The 19326-nt window shown below is 47.3% G+C and overlaps 1 protein-coding gene across 1 annotated transcript; it reads left to right on the top strand.

Moving 5' to 3' along the window:
* Window positions 1-3368: 3368 nt before the first annotated feature.
* LOC543314 (70 kDa peptidyl-prolyl isomerase-like) lies at window positions 3369-8162 on the top strand. Its single transcript, NM_001405783.1, has 13 exons — window positions 3369-3765; window positions 4870-4956; window positions 5445-5705; window positions 5788-5862; window positions 5963-6043; window positions 6121-6315; window positions 6430-6519; window positions 6648-6820; window positions 6910-7032; window positions 7149-7295; window positions 7382-7509; window positions 7610-7727; window positions 7801-8162. Exons 1-13 carry the CDS (start codon window positions 3573-3575, stop codon window positions 7807-7809), a joined length of 1680 nt encoding a protein of 559 aa, NP_001392712.1. The 5' UTR covers window positions 3369-3572; the 3' UTR covers window positions 7810-8162.
* The last annotated feature ends 11164 nt before the right edge of the window (window positions 8163-19326 follow it).

A 19326-nucleotide genomic window follows, 5' to 3' on the forward strand; every position in this document is an offset into this window, starting at 1 on the left:
TCCCGTGAGAGGGTTGACCATTCACTTCAAGCATCGTCAAGAACACATCTTCACTCTCTCTCTTGCACTCTCCAACACCAAATTTTAGATCCCTAAGGGATTTGAGAGCATTTGAGAGAAGTTGTCCACCCAAGTGATAGATCCACTCCTTCCGCTTCTTTGCACCAAAGGAATCCGTGATTTGAGCAAGTCTTGAGCTTTTCCCCATCGTTCTTGTTACTCTTGGAGGTTGGAGACTCCTAGGCGGTTGGAGTCATTCGGAGAGGAATCGTTCTTTGTGATTACCCCCAGAAAGTTTCTGAGGGTTTGGAGGCCACCCCAAGGTCTACCACTAGTGGTTGAGAAACGCCTTCGTGGTGTTGTCTTAAAGGGAGAATAGGGTGAGCCTTCATGGCGTTGGTGTGCCTTCGTGGTAACACCCACCTTTCTAACGGTGACGTAGCTTCCCTCCAAGGAAGTGAACATCGGCATACATCCTCGTCTCTCGGAGTTGCGATTATCCCTAACCCCAACTCCCTACTTGTGGTTACTTGTCTCTTAGTCTTTACTTATATCATATTGTGTTTGCTTACTCTCATAGAGTTACTTGTTTACCTTGCTTAGCTCATAGCTTCACACTTGCAATTGTTAGGCTCAACTTCATATTCCGCATTATTGCGTAAAATTGCTAAGTAACAATTAAATTTTGTAATTGTACCTATTCACTCCCCCCCTCTAGGTCCATATCGATCCTTTGAAGGCCAAGCAAGATATCAAGAGAATCTTCCCGGTCTCGGATATTGACTATAACACCATTCATTTGGGCCATCCTCTCATCCTTCCTGCAAAAGACAGACCCACAACTTACAATTTTGTTTATGATAAATTCAAATATAGGTTAAGTTCTTACAAAGCCAACATGCTTTCACATGCTGCTAGACCAACACTTTTCAAATCTGTTTTCTTGTCTATCCCTATCTACTATATGTCCAGTGTCCTCTTTTAAAAAAATATAGCAAAACTCATGACCATTATAAGAAACTTTTTGTGGACAGTTGTGAAGGAAGATCAAGTTGCAAGAAGTCTTTGTCTTAGAGCTTGGGTTGATATTTGTATCCGAAAAACAAATTGATGGCTTGGGAGTTAGAAATTTGCAAGCTATTAATCAAGGACTAATCCTTTTGGTGTCTTGGAGGTTAGCAAAGGAACCCCAAAGCCATCTTGCCCTCATCCTCAAGGCGAAGTACCATAGTGACACATCCATTTGGAGAGCTAAGGCAAATATACCAAAATATGCATTTTGGACATCAGTTCTCAAGGTGAGACCTCTTCTGATTTCGACCTCATTTTACCAAATTGTTGACGGCAGTAGCTCCATTTGGAGTTCCCCTTGGTTCTCTCAATGGCAAAGTATTTATGATAATTTGACTATTCAACAATCTCCTTTTGTTTATCCTGCTACGGTTTAGGACCTTTGGACTCCGAACCAGAAAACTTGGAGCGTAGATTTAATCAACTCTTTGTTCACTTCACATACTGCCAATGCTATTCTACAAACTCCAATTATTAATTCTTCGGGGCAGGATGTGCTTGTTTGGAAACTAACTCCTGCAGGTGATTGCTCTTCAAAAAGTGCTTACAAACATTGTTTCAATAATCTTGCTCTACCGGCTAACCAGATACCAAAAATAGTTCCCCAGTAGATTGTTGCTCTTCTTAATCAGGTATGACAAGGAAAACAGATGGTGCCAAGAGTTCAAACTTTTGCTTGGAGGCTTCTTCGCCGAGCACTTCCCGCTGGTAAATGAGCAAGTAATTTCTCCAAACATATTGTAGAAGAATGTGTTAGATGTGGTATTTTAGAAGATGAAATGCACATGTTTTTTCTGTGTCGTTTCTCTAAAGCTGCATGGTTCTCCTCTCCTTTGTTCATCGAATAGAGGTTATTGCAACAAATCATCATTCAATTCCTCAAATAATTCAGGCTTTGCTCACTTTGGCTCATCCCATATCAACGTCGCTAGTTTATACACTTTTTTGTGGTCTATTTGGAAGACAAGGTGCTCTATTTGGTAGAAAATTTTGCAAACCATCACATGTGTTCTCTGTAGCTAATGCAATCATGCAGGGCTCGAAGCTTGAAGATATGTTGACTCCTCACGAACATCGCTCCACTCGCTCGGTAGACCAACAGGTGGTGCCACAATGGGATATTTTTCTGCTTGCGGGCAATGCCATCTTCTGTGACGTGGCTTGAAAAAACGAAGGAAATGTCCAATCATCTCCAGCGGGCATTGGCTTCATCACCCAAACTAGAGGCAATCAATATTGCCAACAACTGCATGTCTCTACTTTGTCTCCACCAGCATCGCCTCCCCTCCAGGCTGAAGCATTTGGATTGCATCTTGCTGCCATGCTAGCTGAAGCACTTCATTTACAAGAACCATATTTCTACACGGATAGCTTTGCCTTGGCATCGGCGGCAAATGCGACATTCATCTTCAAGGATGCATGCCATTCGGTCGTCCCCAACTTTCCATTCCAGCGGGACCAATCATGTCAACAGGCACTGTAATATTAAGGCTCACCATTAGGCAAAGCTAACTCTCAAAATTCAGAATAGGCCTCTAACTGTTAGGTGTCTTTCTTCAGTCACAGGTCCCTTGGTAGGGATGTTATTTTTCATGTCTAAGTGTGAGTCCATTTACACTCCTCTATGTAAAATGTTGCTAATGGAATAAAAATCTTGTTATGCTAAAAAAGAGGGATTTGAGCTCATATTATGGAAAGAAGAAAAAAAAGATAATGCATATAAACTTGTCCCGCCTGCAGATTTTGGGGTTAGTTCCACCTTTAACATTGCAGATTTGAAGCCTTATTTGGGTGAGGAAGATGAGGAGGCATTATTTTCATTCGTGGACGTGCCTTCCTCTTTGCCCCCTGCTGTCACTAACATTTTGCAGGAGTTTGCTGACGTCTTTCCACAAGACGTGCCATCAGGATTACCACCACTGCCTTTCTCTCCTCCCTGCGGACCGCCCCACCTCCCGTCCATCGCCAGGGACAGCCCATATCGCTGCCAACCACCACCTCCCCGTCCCGCCCCTTCCTCCTCGGTGCCCCTTCGCCCCCGCGTCCTCCACAACATATAAAGTATTTATATGAATTTGGTAAATCTTATAACCCAAAGGTCTTTCTAAAAGGTCCTTTGAATTCAATTTTCTCCAAACTTCATAAAAAATCCTACAATATGGAGAGGCTCCGAAAGACAAGCTTTAAACGCATGGCCTGTACGTGGGGATTTGAATTTGATGAAATGTAACCACGTGATCACACTCAAGAGGGAGGATTACGAATTTACGATGCTACCCACCAAATCTGGAAGCAGCTGCTGCCGTTCACTTTCCATTTCTAATTTCCCCCGGAACACTCTAGAAGCCCAATTTGGTTCTCTTCTTTAAACCCTGACCCTCATCATCTCACCCTCGTGCTTTCTCTTTCTCTCGCTCTCGAACCTTCCGAAGTCCAAACCCTAGCGAGCTCCCTTCCTCCTCCCCCAAGACACAAACCTCAGATCTCACCCATCCCACGCCATGGACGACGACTTCGACATCCCCGCGGGCGACGACATGATGATGGGAGACGGGATGGGTGACTTCGGCGGCGCCGAAGGGCCGGGGATGAAGGTGGGCGAGGAGAAGGAGATTGGGAAGCAGGGGCTTAAGAAGAAGCTGCTCAAGGAGGGCGAAGGGTGGGACACACCCGAGGTCGGCGACGAGGTCGAAGGTATCCGCACTACTACTGCTACTGTTTTCCTCCCAAATCGCAGATGGCATGTCGCAGCTTGATCCAGCCCTTGCCCCGCTTTAGGATTCAGATGGAGTGTTGTGAGGTGCGGAGCTACTGGCTCTAACGCTGTAGCCTGTGAATTTTGAATGTTGCTGCGATGCTGTGATGCGTGGGATGCGGAGTTAGTGAGGTGCTTTTTGGTGGGATGCGGAGTTAGTGGTGAAACTAGGAGAAAATTGCATATGACTTCTCTCATGCTGTCATCTGTGAAGTTCGAATCATTTCTGTGACACGGTCTGTGAAGTTTTGAAATTACCAAGATGTTTTATTGTGGGATGCGTAGTTAGTGCCTTAGTGGTGAAACTAGGAGTAAATTGCAGACGGCTTCGCTCATGCTGTCACCTGTGAATTTTGAATCGTTTTTGTGACATTTGTCTGAAGTTTCAATCATTTATGTAGCATTATGCTAGTTTGGTCCTTGAGGTGTTCAAGCATCGTTTGTTGTTGCTAGCTCTACCACATGGTTATGACCTGCTGCGGAAAGCGTATGGCGCTTGAATAATGAGACAATGAGAGTTTTTTTAATGAGAGTGCTCATTAGGGGGATTTATTGTTGTTGCTGTTGCTGCTGTGTTACTTATTGTTCCATGCCTAAACAGATTATGTATACTAGCAAATTGACAGTGCGTTATGATGGATCCAAAATAGACTGGTACATGCTCACAAGCTTGAAAAAAAACATACTATTTTTGGTATATATCACTAAAAATATGTTAGGTTTCACCAAAATCTATCCCTCTTACTTCTTTGGACGAGGTGGGGGAGGGATGGGGCTGATCTGGGGATACAGAGGGGTTTTCTGCAAATGTGTAGCAGAGTGGCAGGGATCTTTTTCAAAATTACCACAAGTTAAGTATGCATTGGATGCAAGACCGGATGGTCAAAAAGGACCGATGACAGAAACACCATCATCACCTACTGAGTTTTATATGAGTGTATTTATATCTATGTATTTATAGGAGTGTATAAACTGCTTCATCCTGTTGGCGAGGATTTGGATAGGTAAATTTTGGCTGATGTACCATTGTGTTGATATTTCAGTCCATTACACTGGCACCCTCCTTGATGGTAAAAAGTTTGACTCCAGCCGTGATCGTGATGACACTTTCAAGTTCAAGTTGGGACAAGGTTCATTTCTTCCTCCCTTTATTTGTATTATACATACATGTTTGATTGTGAACAGTGTGCTGCACATGTTTACCTTTGGCTAGTGCGGTACATAACAGAATTATGGTGTTTCTTGTAGTTGGTTAAATTGGGTAATTATTAAAAGATCCTTCATTTGTCAGGCAAGTTTGTTTTGGGCCTTTAATGTGCTTGTGTGCTAAACAACTTCCCGCGAGCATTTGAGCTTTGGTAATGCTCACCATTCATGAAAAATAAGTGGACTGTAGTTGCTTGACAAAAGTTGCTGATGACCAACTAAATGCTAGTTCAGCAAATTTCGGTGCCAATGGGGAGTAATCTTGTTCTGTCTTTAGTTTGGTCATGCTCATCATTTATTATAACAAGTTAATCGCCGCAAGTTTGTTTCTATATGCTCCATGATGTTGGGATTGCACATTCTAGTGTGTGTTCGTTACTCAGTTGCTACTTTGTTGCCAACTTATCTCCAGGTCAAGTAATAAAGGGATGGGATCAAGGCATCAAGACCATGAAGAAAGGGGAAAATGCTCTTTTCACCATTCCTCCTGAATTGGCTTATGGCGAATCTGGTTCACCTCCAACTATTCCGGCCAATGCCACGCTGCAGTTCGATGTTGAGCTGCTTTCTTGGACCAGTGTCAGGGACATTGCAAAAGATGGTGGCATATTCAAGAAGATATTGAAGGAGGGAGATAAATGGGAGAACCCAAAGGATCCTGATGAAGTATTTGGTAATTTGCTAATTGAATCAGCTTCCTATCACATGTATTATTCCCCATCTTATGTCTGTAACTGACCTTTCTTGTGCTGTAGTGAAATATGAGGCTCGGCTTGAGGATGGTACTGTTGTGTCCAAGTCTGAGGGGGTTGAATTTACTGTTAAAGATGGTGATACTCTCTCTCTCTCTCTCTCTCTCTCTCTCTCTCTCTCTCTCTCTCTTGTTGTGCTCAGTCCACTTCTTGCTAACAAATTGGAATCTGATTTCAGGACACCTCTGCCCTGCACTGGCCAAAGCTGTTAAAACCATGAAAAAAGGAGAGAAGGTGCTCCTCGCGGTCAAGCCACAGTGTAAGCCTATTTGACGCTACCTTCATTTGCATTGTTTCCCTTTTTCTGGGCAGGTTCTTGAACTTTTGCAATGGCAGATGGATTTGGTGAGATGGGTAGACCAGCAGCTGGTGAGGGAGGTGCTGTGCCACCAAATGCCAGCCTTGTTATTGACCTTGAGCTGGTTTCATGGAAGACTGTCACAGAAATAGGGGATGATAAGAAGATCCTCAAAAAAGTTCTCAAGGAGGGCGAAGGATATGAACGTCCCAATGAGGGTGCAGTTGTTACAGGTATATGAGCTTAACCATGATGGTTATTGTATTAACTACACGCTGCACTGCGTTTGAGTATGAACTAATTGTTCTGTAATAAGTTATAACTGAATTGTATCTTGTCATTGACAGTCAAAATAACTGGAAAACTTCAAGATGGGACAGTATTCTTGAAGAAGGGGCATGATGAACAAGAGCCATTTGAATTTAAGACTGATGAAGGTGCCTTTTCTCTTTGCTTTTGTCTGTGCATGTTTTGGCCAAATCAAGTAATCTCCATTGAACTCCACTGTTACACTGTGATGTGTGAATAATATGTTTGTTCCTTTTGATTTATACTCTATTTCCAGAGGCGGTTATTGAGGGTCTTGATCGTGCTGTGCTAAACATGAAGAAGGGCGAGGTTGCTCTTGTCACTATTCCTCCTGAATATGCTTATGGCTCAACGGAGTCGAAGCAGGATGCTATAGTTCCACCTAACAGTACTGTGATTTACGAAGTGGAGCTTGTATCATTTGTAAAGGTGTGCTTCTCTTTGAAATGTTAATGTGCATTCTTCTGATTCAACATTCTGTGTACAGCCAAAATTATGAGCATCTTTTTGATATATAGGATAAGGAGTCATGGGACTTGAACAACTCAGAGAAGATTGAGGCAGCTGGAACCAAGAAAGAAGAGGGGAATGCCTTGTTCAAGTCAGGCAAATATGCCAGAGCTTCCAAGCGTTATGAGAAGGTCTGACGTCTTCCTTTTGTTTTACATATGTAAAACATATCCTTTGTGTTCTCATTTATCTTTGCTCGACTTCTTTATGGTGCCTGATTGACCATCTGAAATCCATTTACTCCCAGGCTGCAAAGTTCATTGAGTATGACACTTCGTTCAGTGAGGATGAGAAAAAGCAATCCAAGCAACTGAAGATCACCTGCAACTTAAACAATGCTGCCTGCAAGTTGAAGCTGAAAGACTATAAGCAAGCTGAAAAGCTTTGCACCAAGGTACATTTATCACTGATGATGATCTTGCAATAGTGTATTTTTAGTATTCATAACAAACCAAGGCAACATCTGGCTTTTCTTGACAGGTTCTGGAACTGGACAGCCGAAATGTTAAGGCTTTGTACAGAAGGGCTCAAGCTTACACTCAGCTTGCGGACCTAGAGTTAGCAGAGGTCGACATTAAGAAGGCATTGGAAATAGATCCTGAAAACAGGCAAGTTCCACAGAAGGGTCTATTATCTAAACCTCAATCTGATACCTACAAGGTTACACCATGTTGATTTGATTTTTGACGAAGTCACTGCTACTGACAGGGATGTGAAGTTGACATACAAGACTCTGAAGGAAAAGATCAAGGAAATCAACAAGAAGGATGCCAAATTCTACAGCAATATGTTCTCTAAGATGACCAAGCCTTCAGCAGAAGAAAGCGTAAGCACATCTGCATCTCACTGTTTAATTTCGTGTCCACGCAGCAGAATCTAATTGGTTTCCCCAATCACAGAAAGCTTGAACTGGAGCAGTACCCAAAGGAAGGATAGGAGTCCCGGAGTGCGCTCACGGAAGGGCCAGCTTGTCTGCTCAGCTCTATGGGCTGGTTAGACCACGCATGTGCTTGGAGTTGCTAAAAACTAGAGAAATTTCAGTTTTGAGGTTGCCAGGCAATATTTTTTCTTGTCAAGAACAATGCATGTTTAGACCTTTGCATATTATAGTGTGTGCTTTCCGGGAAATAGATGGTCCTGCCTTAAGAATCTGTGTTGTGGTTTCGCTGCTCATTCGTTCGAGTGTCTCATTTCAGAGTTAACCTGAAGTGTGTCGACGCTCCTTCTGCAAAGTATTTCGCCACTTACACTTGCGATTGGGGAACCACACAAGTATAAAAACAATTGTTTGGTAGGCAGGGGTTTCCCTATATTGAGATAGCAGTTAGGAGTAGATTAGTCATTTGCAAGGAAGGTACAACTAAATTATGCAAAGCAACAAAATAGCCTTAGTGAATGCTCATAGTTGGGGCATGTTTGGCAGCCCTCTGCTCACTTCTCAACTCCCTGCTACGTAGATGCGGAGCGCGCGGAGCGTCATTTCGGTCGCTCCGAGAAAATGACCTACTGGCCGCTCCGCTCCGCTTCGAGGAAAGCGTGAAGCTAACGCGTTCAGTGTGGTGCCACACCGGCTACTCAGGAGCGGTGTTGCGGAGCCGAGGGCTAGTTTGAGCGTCGCATTTAACCCATTCAAAAAAAACTATCCCACCCAGGAGGTGTTAATTGAAGCTAGTTCTTCTAGTGCATTTATTGCCAATCTAACCCTATCATCCAAACATCTCTTTGGCTAGAGTTTCATGAGCTAAAAATTAACCCATTCAAAAAAACTATCCCACCCAAGAGGTATTAATTGGAGCTAGTTCTTCTAGTGCATTATTGCCAATCTAACCCTGTCATCCAAACATCTCTTTGGCTAGAGTTTCATGAGCTAAAAATTAACTATAATCTCTAGTTAAGTTAGAGTATTCATAGTCAGGAGCGAGCAGATTGACCAAATAAATGATGCAAATAAATGATGCAGGATGTACCGGGGATGGTGAGAAGCAGTAAGGTGCAGAATGCAGGACTCAGCACACCAAATTGAGCTGGCACACTAAAGAAATGTACTTGTACAATTTCACTAGAATGGTCGGACATTCTACAGACAATGATTGAGATTAGATGGATGATAGACAGACAGACATGTCACTACTGCTGACACAATGGTTCTTTAGAGCATCTCCACTCGCCTCCCTTCCCCCAACAGGCTCCTTAGGGCGCATTTTTTAACACCGGCGGCGAAAAATCAGCCTAGTCACGCCCACAGGTCCTTGTTTATCGCCTGTTTGGGTCGAAATAATAGCCGGCGAACCTGAGCCGAACCCAGCCGCCTGTGGGCGCCGGTCGAAGTGAAAAGGCGCGTAAGCCTTTTCCCGCCCCCCTTCCCTCCATTTCCACATTGCTTCCCCCCTCCTGCCCCGTCATCTCCTCCCGCCCCGCCATTCGGCCACCATATGCCGCCGAAGAAGTATTCGGGCCCTCGCCCCGTTGCCACTGCCGATTCCACCCAGCCGAAACAGAGGACGTTGAGGGCGCCGCAGGCAAAACCATCGGGCGTGTCCAACGCCGAGTGGAGGGCGGAGGTTCAGCGCCGGGAGGCTGTCACCACCGACCGGCGAAACAGGCTCAACGCCAAGAAGGCCAAGGCGGCGGCGGCGGTGGAGCAGGCAGAGGCGTCTCGCGCGGGGATGATGAATCCGCCCGGCCACGGCCCGCAAGCTACGTGGGGGAGTCAATGCGTCGCCGGCCAACTTCTGCCGCCACCGCCGCCCTGGGGGTACGCACCCTCGCCTAGCTACTCCGATGGTGACACGCATGGTCGATTCAACCCCAACATCACGTTCCCACATGGCGCGCCGCCGCGTGCCTCACCCTCTGGTCTGAACCCCGACCAACGCACTCCGATGCAGAGCATCCTACGGTCATCACCATGTCAAGAGTCCGTTTGGCAAGTGACACGTGCGACCTCTACTTCTCATACATAAAGGTGAATATTCTCCTTTACACGTGTTCACTTGACCCCTTCGAGGATGGTATACTACTTAACACTCCACTCGTGTGCATACATAGGTATTATCAGAACGCTACGGACAACGAGGAGGAGTGCAAGCGCCAAGGAACAACTACACCATCCGCGAGGGAAGCGTGGAAGAGAAGACGGAAGAAACAGAGCTGCTACATGCTACAGCCACCGGACGACCGGACTACGCCGGACGTCCGACACCTGGAACTCCAGCCAGCCCAACAGTCCAGCCGACGAGATCTACAACGACCGGACGACCGACCGAGATCGGACGTCCGATACCTCCCAGGCTGTTGGGGATATAACTACTGAGTGTAAACCGCCGGGGAGGGGCCGGTTTACGCTCATCGATATTGAAGCTCATGAAGACAAGGAGTATGACGCTCTACCATTGAAGCTTAGAGGCCCAGGGCCCAAAGGCGGTTTAGAGCCCATAAACATAAACCGGCATGAGCTGTGTAAACTTGTGTTGTAAGTTAGGAAAGGTAGAAGCCGAGCCGGACACGTGTATGACCTGGCCTCGGTATTCTGTAAACCGCCGGGCGTCAACCTGTGTATATAAAGGGACGACCCGACGGCGGTTCAGGGACAAGAAACAACAGCTCGAGAGATAGGTAAAGCGGATTCGCTCCTTGCTCATCGAGACCCCATCAATTCCACCACAACTGGATCATAGGCTTTTACCTTCACCGCAAGGGGCTGAACCAGTATAAACTCCCCATGTCCTTTGCCCAGTTTAACCCCTTTTTGCTAATTTCGTTGCGATGCTCCACGACTAAGTCCTCTTGCTAGGACATATGACGTGTTAATTCCACGACAGTTGGCGCCCACCGTTGGGCTATCGCACGATGGTTTCGAGTTCTTAAAGGGCAACTTTGAAGGACTCAAGGGATACGCGGTTGGCTGGATGACCAAGAGTCGTTGCGGCAAGCTCTACATCGACGACGCAGGATGGGCCCCCGAGGCCGTCTCAATTGAGTACGGGTACCGGGTCCCCTTTGGTGGAATTCACGTTTATATCGGCAAGATCGGCGAACCGGGCCCTGAGCCGGACATCTCCTCTGACCTCGTCGAAACGGCTCAGTGTGCGAATCCTGCCCAGGTTCAGCCTGCCATGAAGCGTGCGTTCGTAGGATTCATCCATGGTGCGGGATCTGAACCGGTGTCTGACGGTGAGACGGCCATCTACTCAAATGGCGAATCATCCACTGGCGAAACCGAGTCGCTGTACCAATTGCAAGATGACCGGATCGGGGGCTGTTTCGATGGCGACAGTATTCTAGACCCCTTTGAACCGCCGAACTGGGTTGCAATCTTCATGGCCGGTACAAAACCCACGTTGCAATCTTCATCTGCAGCAGCAATGATTTCCGGGATCAGCAGCCGGGGCAGGAGGCCCTGCGCGCCTGCCGGCTCAAGTTCTTTCCGGTTTGTTGGATGCTTTGACGACATTGCTGACTGCGACAGTTACCCTGGAGACTCAGGATCAACATAATGCGGAGGTTACAAAGCTGAGGGATCAGATAACTTAGGCCAAGGAGGACTTGGCGGCTGAGGAAGCCAGGACGACTAAAGAACGGGCCGCTTTAGACGCCCAGTCATAGCAGATCCAGGCGCAGAATTACAGGCTTATGTTGGATCAGAACGCGTCAAATGAAGTGCTGAGGAGGAGGCACCGATCTCGTCTGCCGCCGGTTTACGAGGGAATGAATCTCTTCAATACACCGGGGGCCGGGCCAAGTGATCCGGCAGCTGTGAACCGGACTGAGGCGCCTGGGACCGGAGCTCCGGGTCAGCCACGGGTGATGGACCCGCCTCGATGGACGGATAACCCGCCGCAATACGTACCAACGCCGCCAGGTCACATCTCTAGCCCTTTGGATAACATGATCGCTGCGGCGTCTCGTTTGGCAGCTATTCCGATGGAGGGCGAGTCACTAGCGGCGGTTGAAACGCGACGGGCCAGGGATCTTCTTCAAACTGCCATGGTGCAACAGCAGGCTTATTCATATAGTCGGGACAGGATACATTCAACCCCCCATCCGAGAAAGAGTTACAACATGCACATTGCCGAACCGGCTATGTCAAGCAGTGCGCGGCACCGTGACGCCCCTAGAGGGCCTAATCCGGCGCGCGGTGGTATGAATGCTCAGGATGTGGTAAACAGTGGCAGAGCACGACGAGAGGCAAAGTTAGCGGCGCAGTTGGCGGCACAATACCCGAATCATCACCCGCTCCGGTTCAACCAGCGGCATCAGTTGAACGTGGATTAGCTTTTAGCTCTTGGGGAGTGCCGTTGTCACGCCCAATATGCGACCCTATCCAAAAGGAACTCGAAGGTCCCACCAAGGATAGACCCGCATATTGAAACGCTTTTGCAAGGTGGATATCATTACATCAACATTACATAATAGATGGGGATACATCCAATACATACAATGTCACATGAATACAACAATACAACATACAAGAACAACATCCGACTACGGATGAATCATAAACAGAAACTCAAACAATATCCACCCTGCTAGCCCAGGCTGCCGACCTAGAACCTATCCCCTGATCGAAGAAGAAGCAGAAGAAGAAACTCCAAAACAAACAAGCATCGCTCTCGCGTCATGATCATCACATAATCTGTACCTGCAACTGTTGTTGTAGTAATCTGTGAGCCACAAGGACTCAGCAATCCCATTACCATGTGTATCAAGACTAGCAAAGCTTAATGGGTAAGGAAGGGGTAAAGTGGTGAGGTTGCAGCAACGACTAAGCATGATATGGTGGCTAACATACGCAAATGAGAGCGAGAAGAGAAACAAAGGAACGGTCGTGAAGCTAGCAATGATCAAGAGGTGATCCTGAACACCTACTTACGTCAAACATAACCCAGAAACCATGTTCACTTCCCGGACTCCGCCGAGAAGAGACCATCACAGCTACACACACAGTTGATGCATTTTAATTCGGATCTGGTGTCAAGTTATCTACAACCGGACATTAACAAATTCCCATCTGCCACATAACCGCGGGCACGGCTCTCGAAAGTTTATACCCTGCAGGGGTGTCCCAACTTAGCCCATGACAAGCTCTCGCGATCAACGAAGGAATAGACCTTCTCCCAGGAAGACCCGATCAGTCTCGGAATCCCGGTTTACAAGACATTTCGACAATGGTAAAACAAGACCAGCAAAGCCGCCCGATGCACCGACAATCCCGATAGGAGCTGCACATATCTCGTTCTCAGGGTAACACCGGATAAGCTAAGCGTACAGGTACCGACGTAACCCAAGTTGCTAAGGGATGGTCCCGCACGGTGCTCTAGTTTGGATCAACACTTAGACAAGCATTGGCCCGGGGGGCTATAATAAAGATGACCCTCGAGAGAGCGACTCCCAAGGGAAAAAGTAGGTGGTGGTGAGGCAAATGGTAAAACCAAGGTTGGGCCTTGCTGGACAAGTTTTATTCAAAGCGAACTGTCAGGGGGGTCCCATAAATCACCCGACCGCGTTAGGAACGCAAAATCCGGGAACATAACACCGGTATGACAGAAACTAGGGCGGCAAGAGTGGAACAAAACACCAGGCATAAGGCCGAGCCTTCCACCCTTTACCAAATATATAGATGCATTAATAATATAAGAGATATTGTGATATCCCAACATAACCCTGTCCACCATGGAGAAATCTTCAACTTCACCTGCAACTAGCAACGCTATAAGAGAGGCTGAGCAAAAGCGGTAACATAGCCAAACAGTGGCTTGCATAGGAAAGGTGTCAAGGGTTAGAGGTTCATGGCAATATGGGATGGCTTGATGAACAAGTGATAGGTAGCGCAGCATAGTGATAGAACGAAGCAACTAGCATAGCAATGATAGTAGTGAGATCCAGGGTAGCGGTCATCTTGCCTGAAATCCCGCAAGGAAGAAGAATGAGTCCATGAAGAAGATGAAGCTACGAAGACGAACTAAGCGTAGACGAACGCATCCTCACGATCGCAACGAAACAGGAACTATCGAGAAGAAGCACACAACATGGTAAACACACCACACATGAACAAGGCATGATGCACAACAAGCATGATGCATGACCAAGCTACATGAAGCTACTCATGGCAAGAGATGATGCAAACAAGAACAACACATCAAGGCAAGTTTAAATGAGGCCGGGAACAACATATAACAATTCCGGTAAGTCCTCATATGCATATTTCGAAATTGGTCCAGAACTGAATAAACCTTATGTTCAAGTTGTTAAACAGCAAGTTAAAGGGCACCAAGAGGATCTACACGAAATTCTAGTCAAGTTACATATAAAGTTCATTAGATTCGGAGCTACGGCCTAGAAGATATGAGCAAAACATGTTAAACATGGCATTGATGCAAAATGCATACAAACATCAAGCAAACCCACCAAAACAAGGATGCAACATGATAATATGAAGCTACATGCAAAATCAAGCAAGTTTCATATAGAGCGCACTCAAAACGGAGCAACGGTGTAACACACACACACTCTGTACAAGTCATAACAACAATCTGTCCATAACAGCAACTAGGCATCTTACAAGCATCAAAACAACAAGCTACAACACCCCAACATAATAACCAAAGGCATGGTCATGAAGTACAGGTAAAGCATAATAAAACATGGACACTAAGATATCTCCAAAAAAGAATAGAACATGCTCAAAATGACATGGGAAGATTGCAAATAATAACAGTTTCAGACTTTAGCAGAAATAACATCAGGTTGCAATGTTTAGAGCTATCAAACAACATGTTATAGGAAGCTATCATGGTAAACAAAGGCATGGCATGAATCTACTAATTGCATAGATCAAAAGACCCTTACTGACCATGAGCCAAAAAGGATCAGAAGATAAGATGGCACCCATGTAAACATGGCAAGTTATAATACAGATTCAAACATGGCAGGAACAATAATAAGTAGGCATGTTGGTGAGCCTCAACCACTCACCACAGAGCAATACATGGCATAGCAAGGCAACCAATAGTAATAAGACATGTTTATGAAGCTAAGCATGGCAAGAGCAAGGTCATAGGGCGCATGGAACACTAGCAAAACACATGGGAACTAGTGAACTTAATGTAAACAGGCTGACAGCAACATTATGAAGCAACTTTGGAGCAAGATATGAGCAATCTACAGCAAGCTATAAATGCAACCAGGGGCATGGATGGATAGGGCATAACATGTAGACATGTTTATAGAACATCTCCAGATTATGCATATAATGATTAGTAGCAACATGTTTACATAGCAACAAAATATAACAGAATCTGTCTAGCAAAACAGCAACATCATGTACACTACTTAACAAGCTCGATTCACTCACCACAAGTCATTGCATGACAATATAAGCATAGCATCATCAAGAAGGCATGTTTGTGAAACAAACCAAGTCAAGAACAAGTCAATAGCATGCAAGGATCAACTATAGCAACCTTGGCCAAATTGAATAACATGTAAACAATCTGCCAGGAAACATTTTGAAGCAAAAGTAGAGCACTCAAATGGCATGCTAGACTACTCCATAATTGCAAACAAGGGCATGAATGGATAGACAATAACCATATGTTCAAAACACCCTTACTGAAGTATCTCTAAATATGCATGGATCTCTCTGTAGCATCAAGTTTACATGGCATGAAAATAACAGCAGAACAGGGACTAAAATCAGCAATATCACGAAGCCTAGTTTGCATGCCTTTGCTAGTCACCACATTGATCACAAAAATACATGGCATGCACCCCTGGAAAGATGGCATGGCATAGATCAAAACACATGAAGACATCAACCTTATAGGATGCACACATCAATCATGGCAAAAATGACAAATGAGCAAGTTATAAGTTTCAGCAGATTAACATCAACATGCACTCTTCCAACAGCATTTCGGGCATCAAGATGAGCTCAAATGAAAATGATGCAATGGAATGAATTGAAGCACTCGTCGAGGCGAACAATTTGATATATTACACGCACGAAACGGAGCTACGGATGTAGAGATACAACATGATGAACATGGCATGATAATATAAAACAAATCGGGGACTTTGTGGAATCTGGAGGTCAACCTGCACGGAAATCGAGGCATGTCGTGAGCTCGCCGGAGTTGGACGCCGGAGAGGAGGGAGACGAAGGCCGGGGAGGCTCGGGGACGCCGGATCCGGCCGGTCCTTCGCCGGATCTGGCCGGAGACGGGGCCGGCGGCGAGGCACGAGGCAGCGGAGGGAGAGGCGCGCCCGGGCGGGGTTGAAGCGCGGCGGCGGGGAGGACCTGCTCCGGCGACGGGCGGAGGCGCTGGCCGGGCAGAGGGCGCGGGCGGAGCCGGGGAAGGACGGCGGCGGCGGTACCGCGGGCGGGGCGGCGACGGGGCGCCGGGGAGACGACGCGCGGTCCGGCGTGGCGGGGCAGTGCGCGGCGGCGGGGAGGAGGCTCGCCGGCGGCGGGGGCGAGCGGGGCGAGCGGCGGCGGTGCTTGGGCCTGGGCGGCGGCGCGGCCGGGCTCGCGCGGGCCCCGGATGGGCTCCGCGGGCCGCGGCGCGGTGGGGATCTGGCGGGGACGCGTGGCGCGCCCCAATTGGCTGTGGGAGGCGGCGCGGTGACGTGGCGGCCTCTCATTGGCCGGAGCGACGTGGCGGCGGCGGTGGACACGTCCGACGCGGAGGCGGACATGTCCGGCGGCGGGGAGGAGCGGGGCTAGGGTTTCATGTGCGCGAAAATCCGGGGGGGGGGGTGAGCACATATTTATAGGTAGAGGGAGCTAGGAGAGTCCAAATGAGGAGCGGTTTTCGGCCACGCGATCATGATCGAACGACCGAGAGCATGAAGGGGAGTTTGTTGGGTTTTGGGCCACTTTGGAAGGGGTGTTGGGCTGCAACAAAAGAGGGCTTTACGGTTACCCGGTTAACAGTTGGAGTATCAAACGACCTTCAAATGGCACGAAACTTGATAGGCGGTCTACCGGTGCTATACCAAGGCCGCTTGGCAAACCTCGGGCCATTCCGAGAAAGTTTAATACCCGCTCACAAAAAGAGGTAAAGGGGGGCGCCGGGGAGCATAGGAGTGCCAGATTGCAAAACGGACAACGGGAAAAATGCTCGGATGCATGAGACGAACACGTATGCAAAATGAAATGCACATGATGACATGATATGAAATGCATATGAGGACATGCCAAAGTGCAACACGCAAGCAAAAGACATGGCAACAACGACGAATAACTGGCAGACACCTGGCGCATCAAATCCGGGGCGTTACAGTCGTGCCTCACCCCAGCTCTGTGTAGGCTACCCAAGGATTTCAAGGGTCCGCGTAAGGTGCCTAATTATACCGCTGATCAACCCCCCGAGGCGTGGGTTGAAAGTTATGAGATGGCAATGGAGATGCTGGATGTGGATGGAGCAGCGTGTGCAAAATACTTCACCATGATGTTAGATGGAACGGCTCGCACCTAGCTAAAGAGTCTGCCCGTTAACTCGATCAGTTCGTGGGACGAGTTGAAGGCCCGGTTTATAGCAAACTTCAAGGATACGTGCAAACAACCCATGTCCATTGTAGATCTGGTTGCTTTTGTCCAAGGAGAGAACGAGTCAACAACTCATTGGGTGCGTCGGGTTTCGGAAATCTTGCATTCATGAGACCGCATCAAAGCTGATTCGCGATTATAACATTGGAGGGCAATTGCCGGTTTAAGTCGCTGAAGATGAAATTGGGACGGCTCAAGCGTCATTGCAATGACATGGGAACGCTCATGGCAGCTCTGGTTAAGTATGCCGATCCTGATAATACCAAGGATCCTGAGTCTGACGAAGAGAAGCCGGAGAAGGGAAAGAAGCATGCCGGCACAAAAGTACAGCATAACCAGGCTGGCCATGGGAATAACGGTAAGCGCAAGGCAGGCAATAATTCTGATTCTGTGGCTAACACCAATGTTCAAGGCAATAATCAGCATCGTAAGGGTAAACCACCCCCACGGGGCGGAGGATCAGGGATGAATCTGGAGCGTCTGTTGAACCAGGCTTGCCCAAAGCACGGGACGCAAGAAAAACCGGCTACGCATTTATGGAAAGATTGCTTCATTATGCGAGAGTTCAAAAATTCAGACCTCTTCCGGTATGATCATGGACCGTCCGGTGGATCAGGACCTGGGTTTCACGGACCGGGTTACGGTGGAGGTAGTTCTGGTTCCAGTTTTCAGGGTAACCAAGATGGACAGGGCAATCAAGGCAATCAGAGCAACCAAGGTGGTTATAATCAACAGGGGAATCAGCAACATCAGCAGTCGGGTTATCAGAGCAACCCGAAGCAGTTAAATGGTGGACAGTATCATGTCTTCGCCACTAGTCTGTGCAAGCGCGTTCAGAAGCTCCACAAAAGGGCAGTAAACTCTGTTGAACCGGCGGTGCCCCGTTATCTGCGCTGGTCTGAACAGCCTATTGTGTGGAGTCGGGAGGATCATCCGCCCCAGGTTGATAATCCTGGTCATCTAGCGTTGGTGGTTGCACCACAAGTTGGGGGTTATAAGTTCACCAAAGTGCTCATGGATGGAGGGAGCAGTATCAATATCTTTTATTATGAAACCTTCCGGCGTATGGGGTTAATAGATAAGAACCTTAAATCGTCAAACACCGTTTTTCACGGTGTGGTACCTGGTAAATCGGCTTACCCGGTCGGTAGGATAGCTCTGGAGGTGGTTTTTGGAGATGATCATGATTCAAGGTCTGAGACATTGATCTTTGAAGTAGTAAAAATCAGAAGTCCGTACCATGCCCTGTTTGGATGGCCGGTTTATGCTAAATTCATGGCAAGGCTGTGTTATGTTTATCTGCAGCTCAAGATGCCGGGTCATAAGGGGACCAACACGGTTCATGGTAGCTGCAAAATCACTCTGGAGTGCGAGGAAGGTGATGCGGCTTATGGTGAGTCGGTTTGTGCGACGGAGGAGTTGAAGTTTTATAAGGACAATGTTTATCCGGCAGATATGACTTCTCTGAAGAAGCCCACTACAGAGCATGATCCGGCTTTGAAGTTTAAATCGGCTGATGAGACTAAATTGGTTGATTTTGTTCCTGGCGATTCATCCAAGCAGTTCAGCATCAACGTTAACTTGGATCCGAAATAGGAAGGCGCGCTCATCGAGTTCATCCGTGAGAACCGGGACATCTTTGCATGGAAACCTTCTGATATGCCAGGTGTACCGAGGGAACTCGGTGAGCACACTCTTAATATTGATCCGAAGTTCAAACCGGTCAAACAGTTTCTTTGTCGCTTTAATGAAGAGAGACGCAAGGCCATTGGTGAAGAGGTAGCCCGGCTATTGGCGGCAGGGTTATTGTGGAGGTGTTTCACCCTGAGTGGTTGGCTAATCCGGTGCTGGTACTTAAGAAAAATGGCACTTGGCG

Source organism: Triticum aestivum, chromosome 7B, assembly GCF_018294505.1.
Source record: "Triticum aestivum cultivar Chinese Spring chromosome 7B, IWGSC CS RefSeq v2.1, whole genome shotgun sequence".
Taxonomy (NCBI): domain Eukaryota; kingdom Viridiplantae; phylum Streptophyta; class Magnoliopsida; order Poales; family Poaceae; genus Triticum; species Triticum aestivum.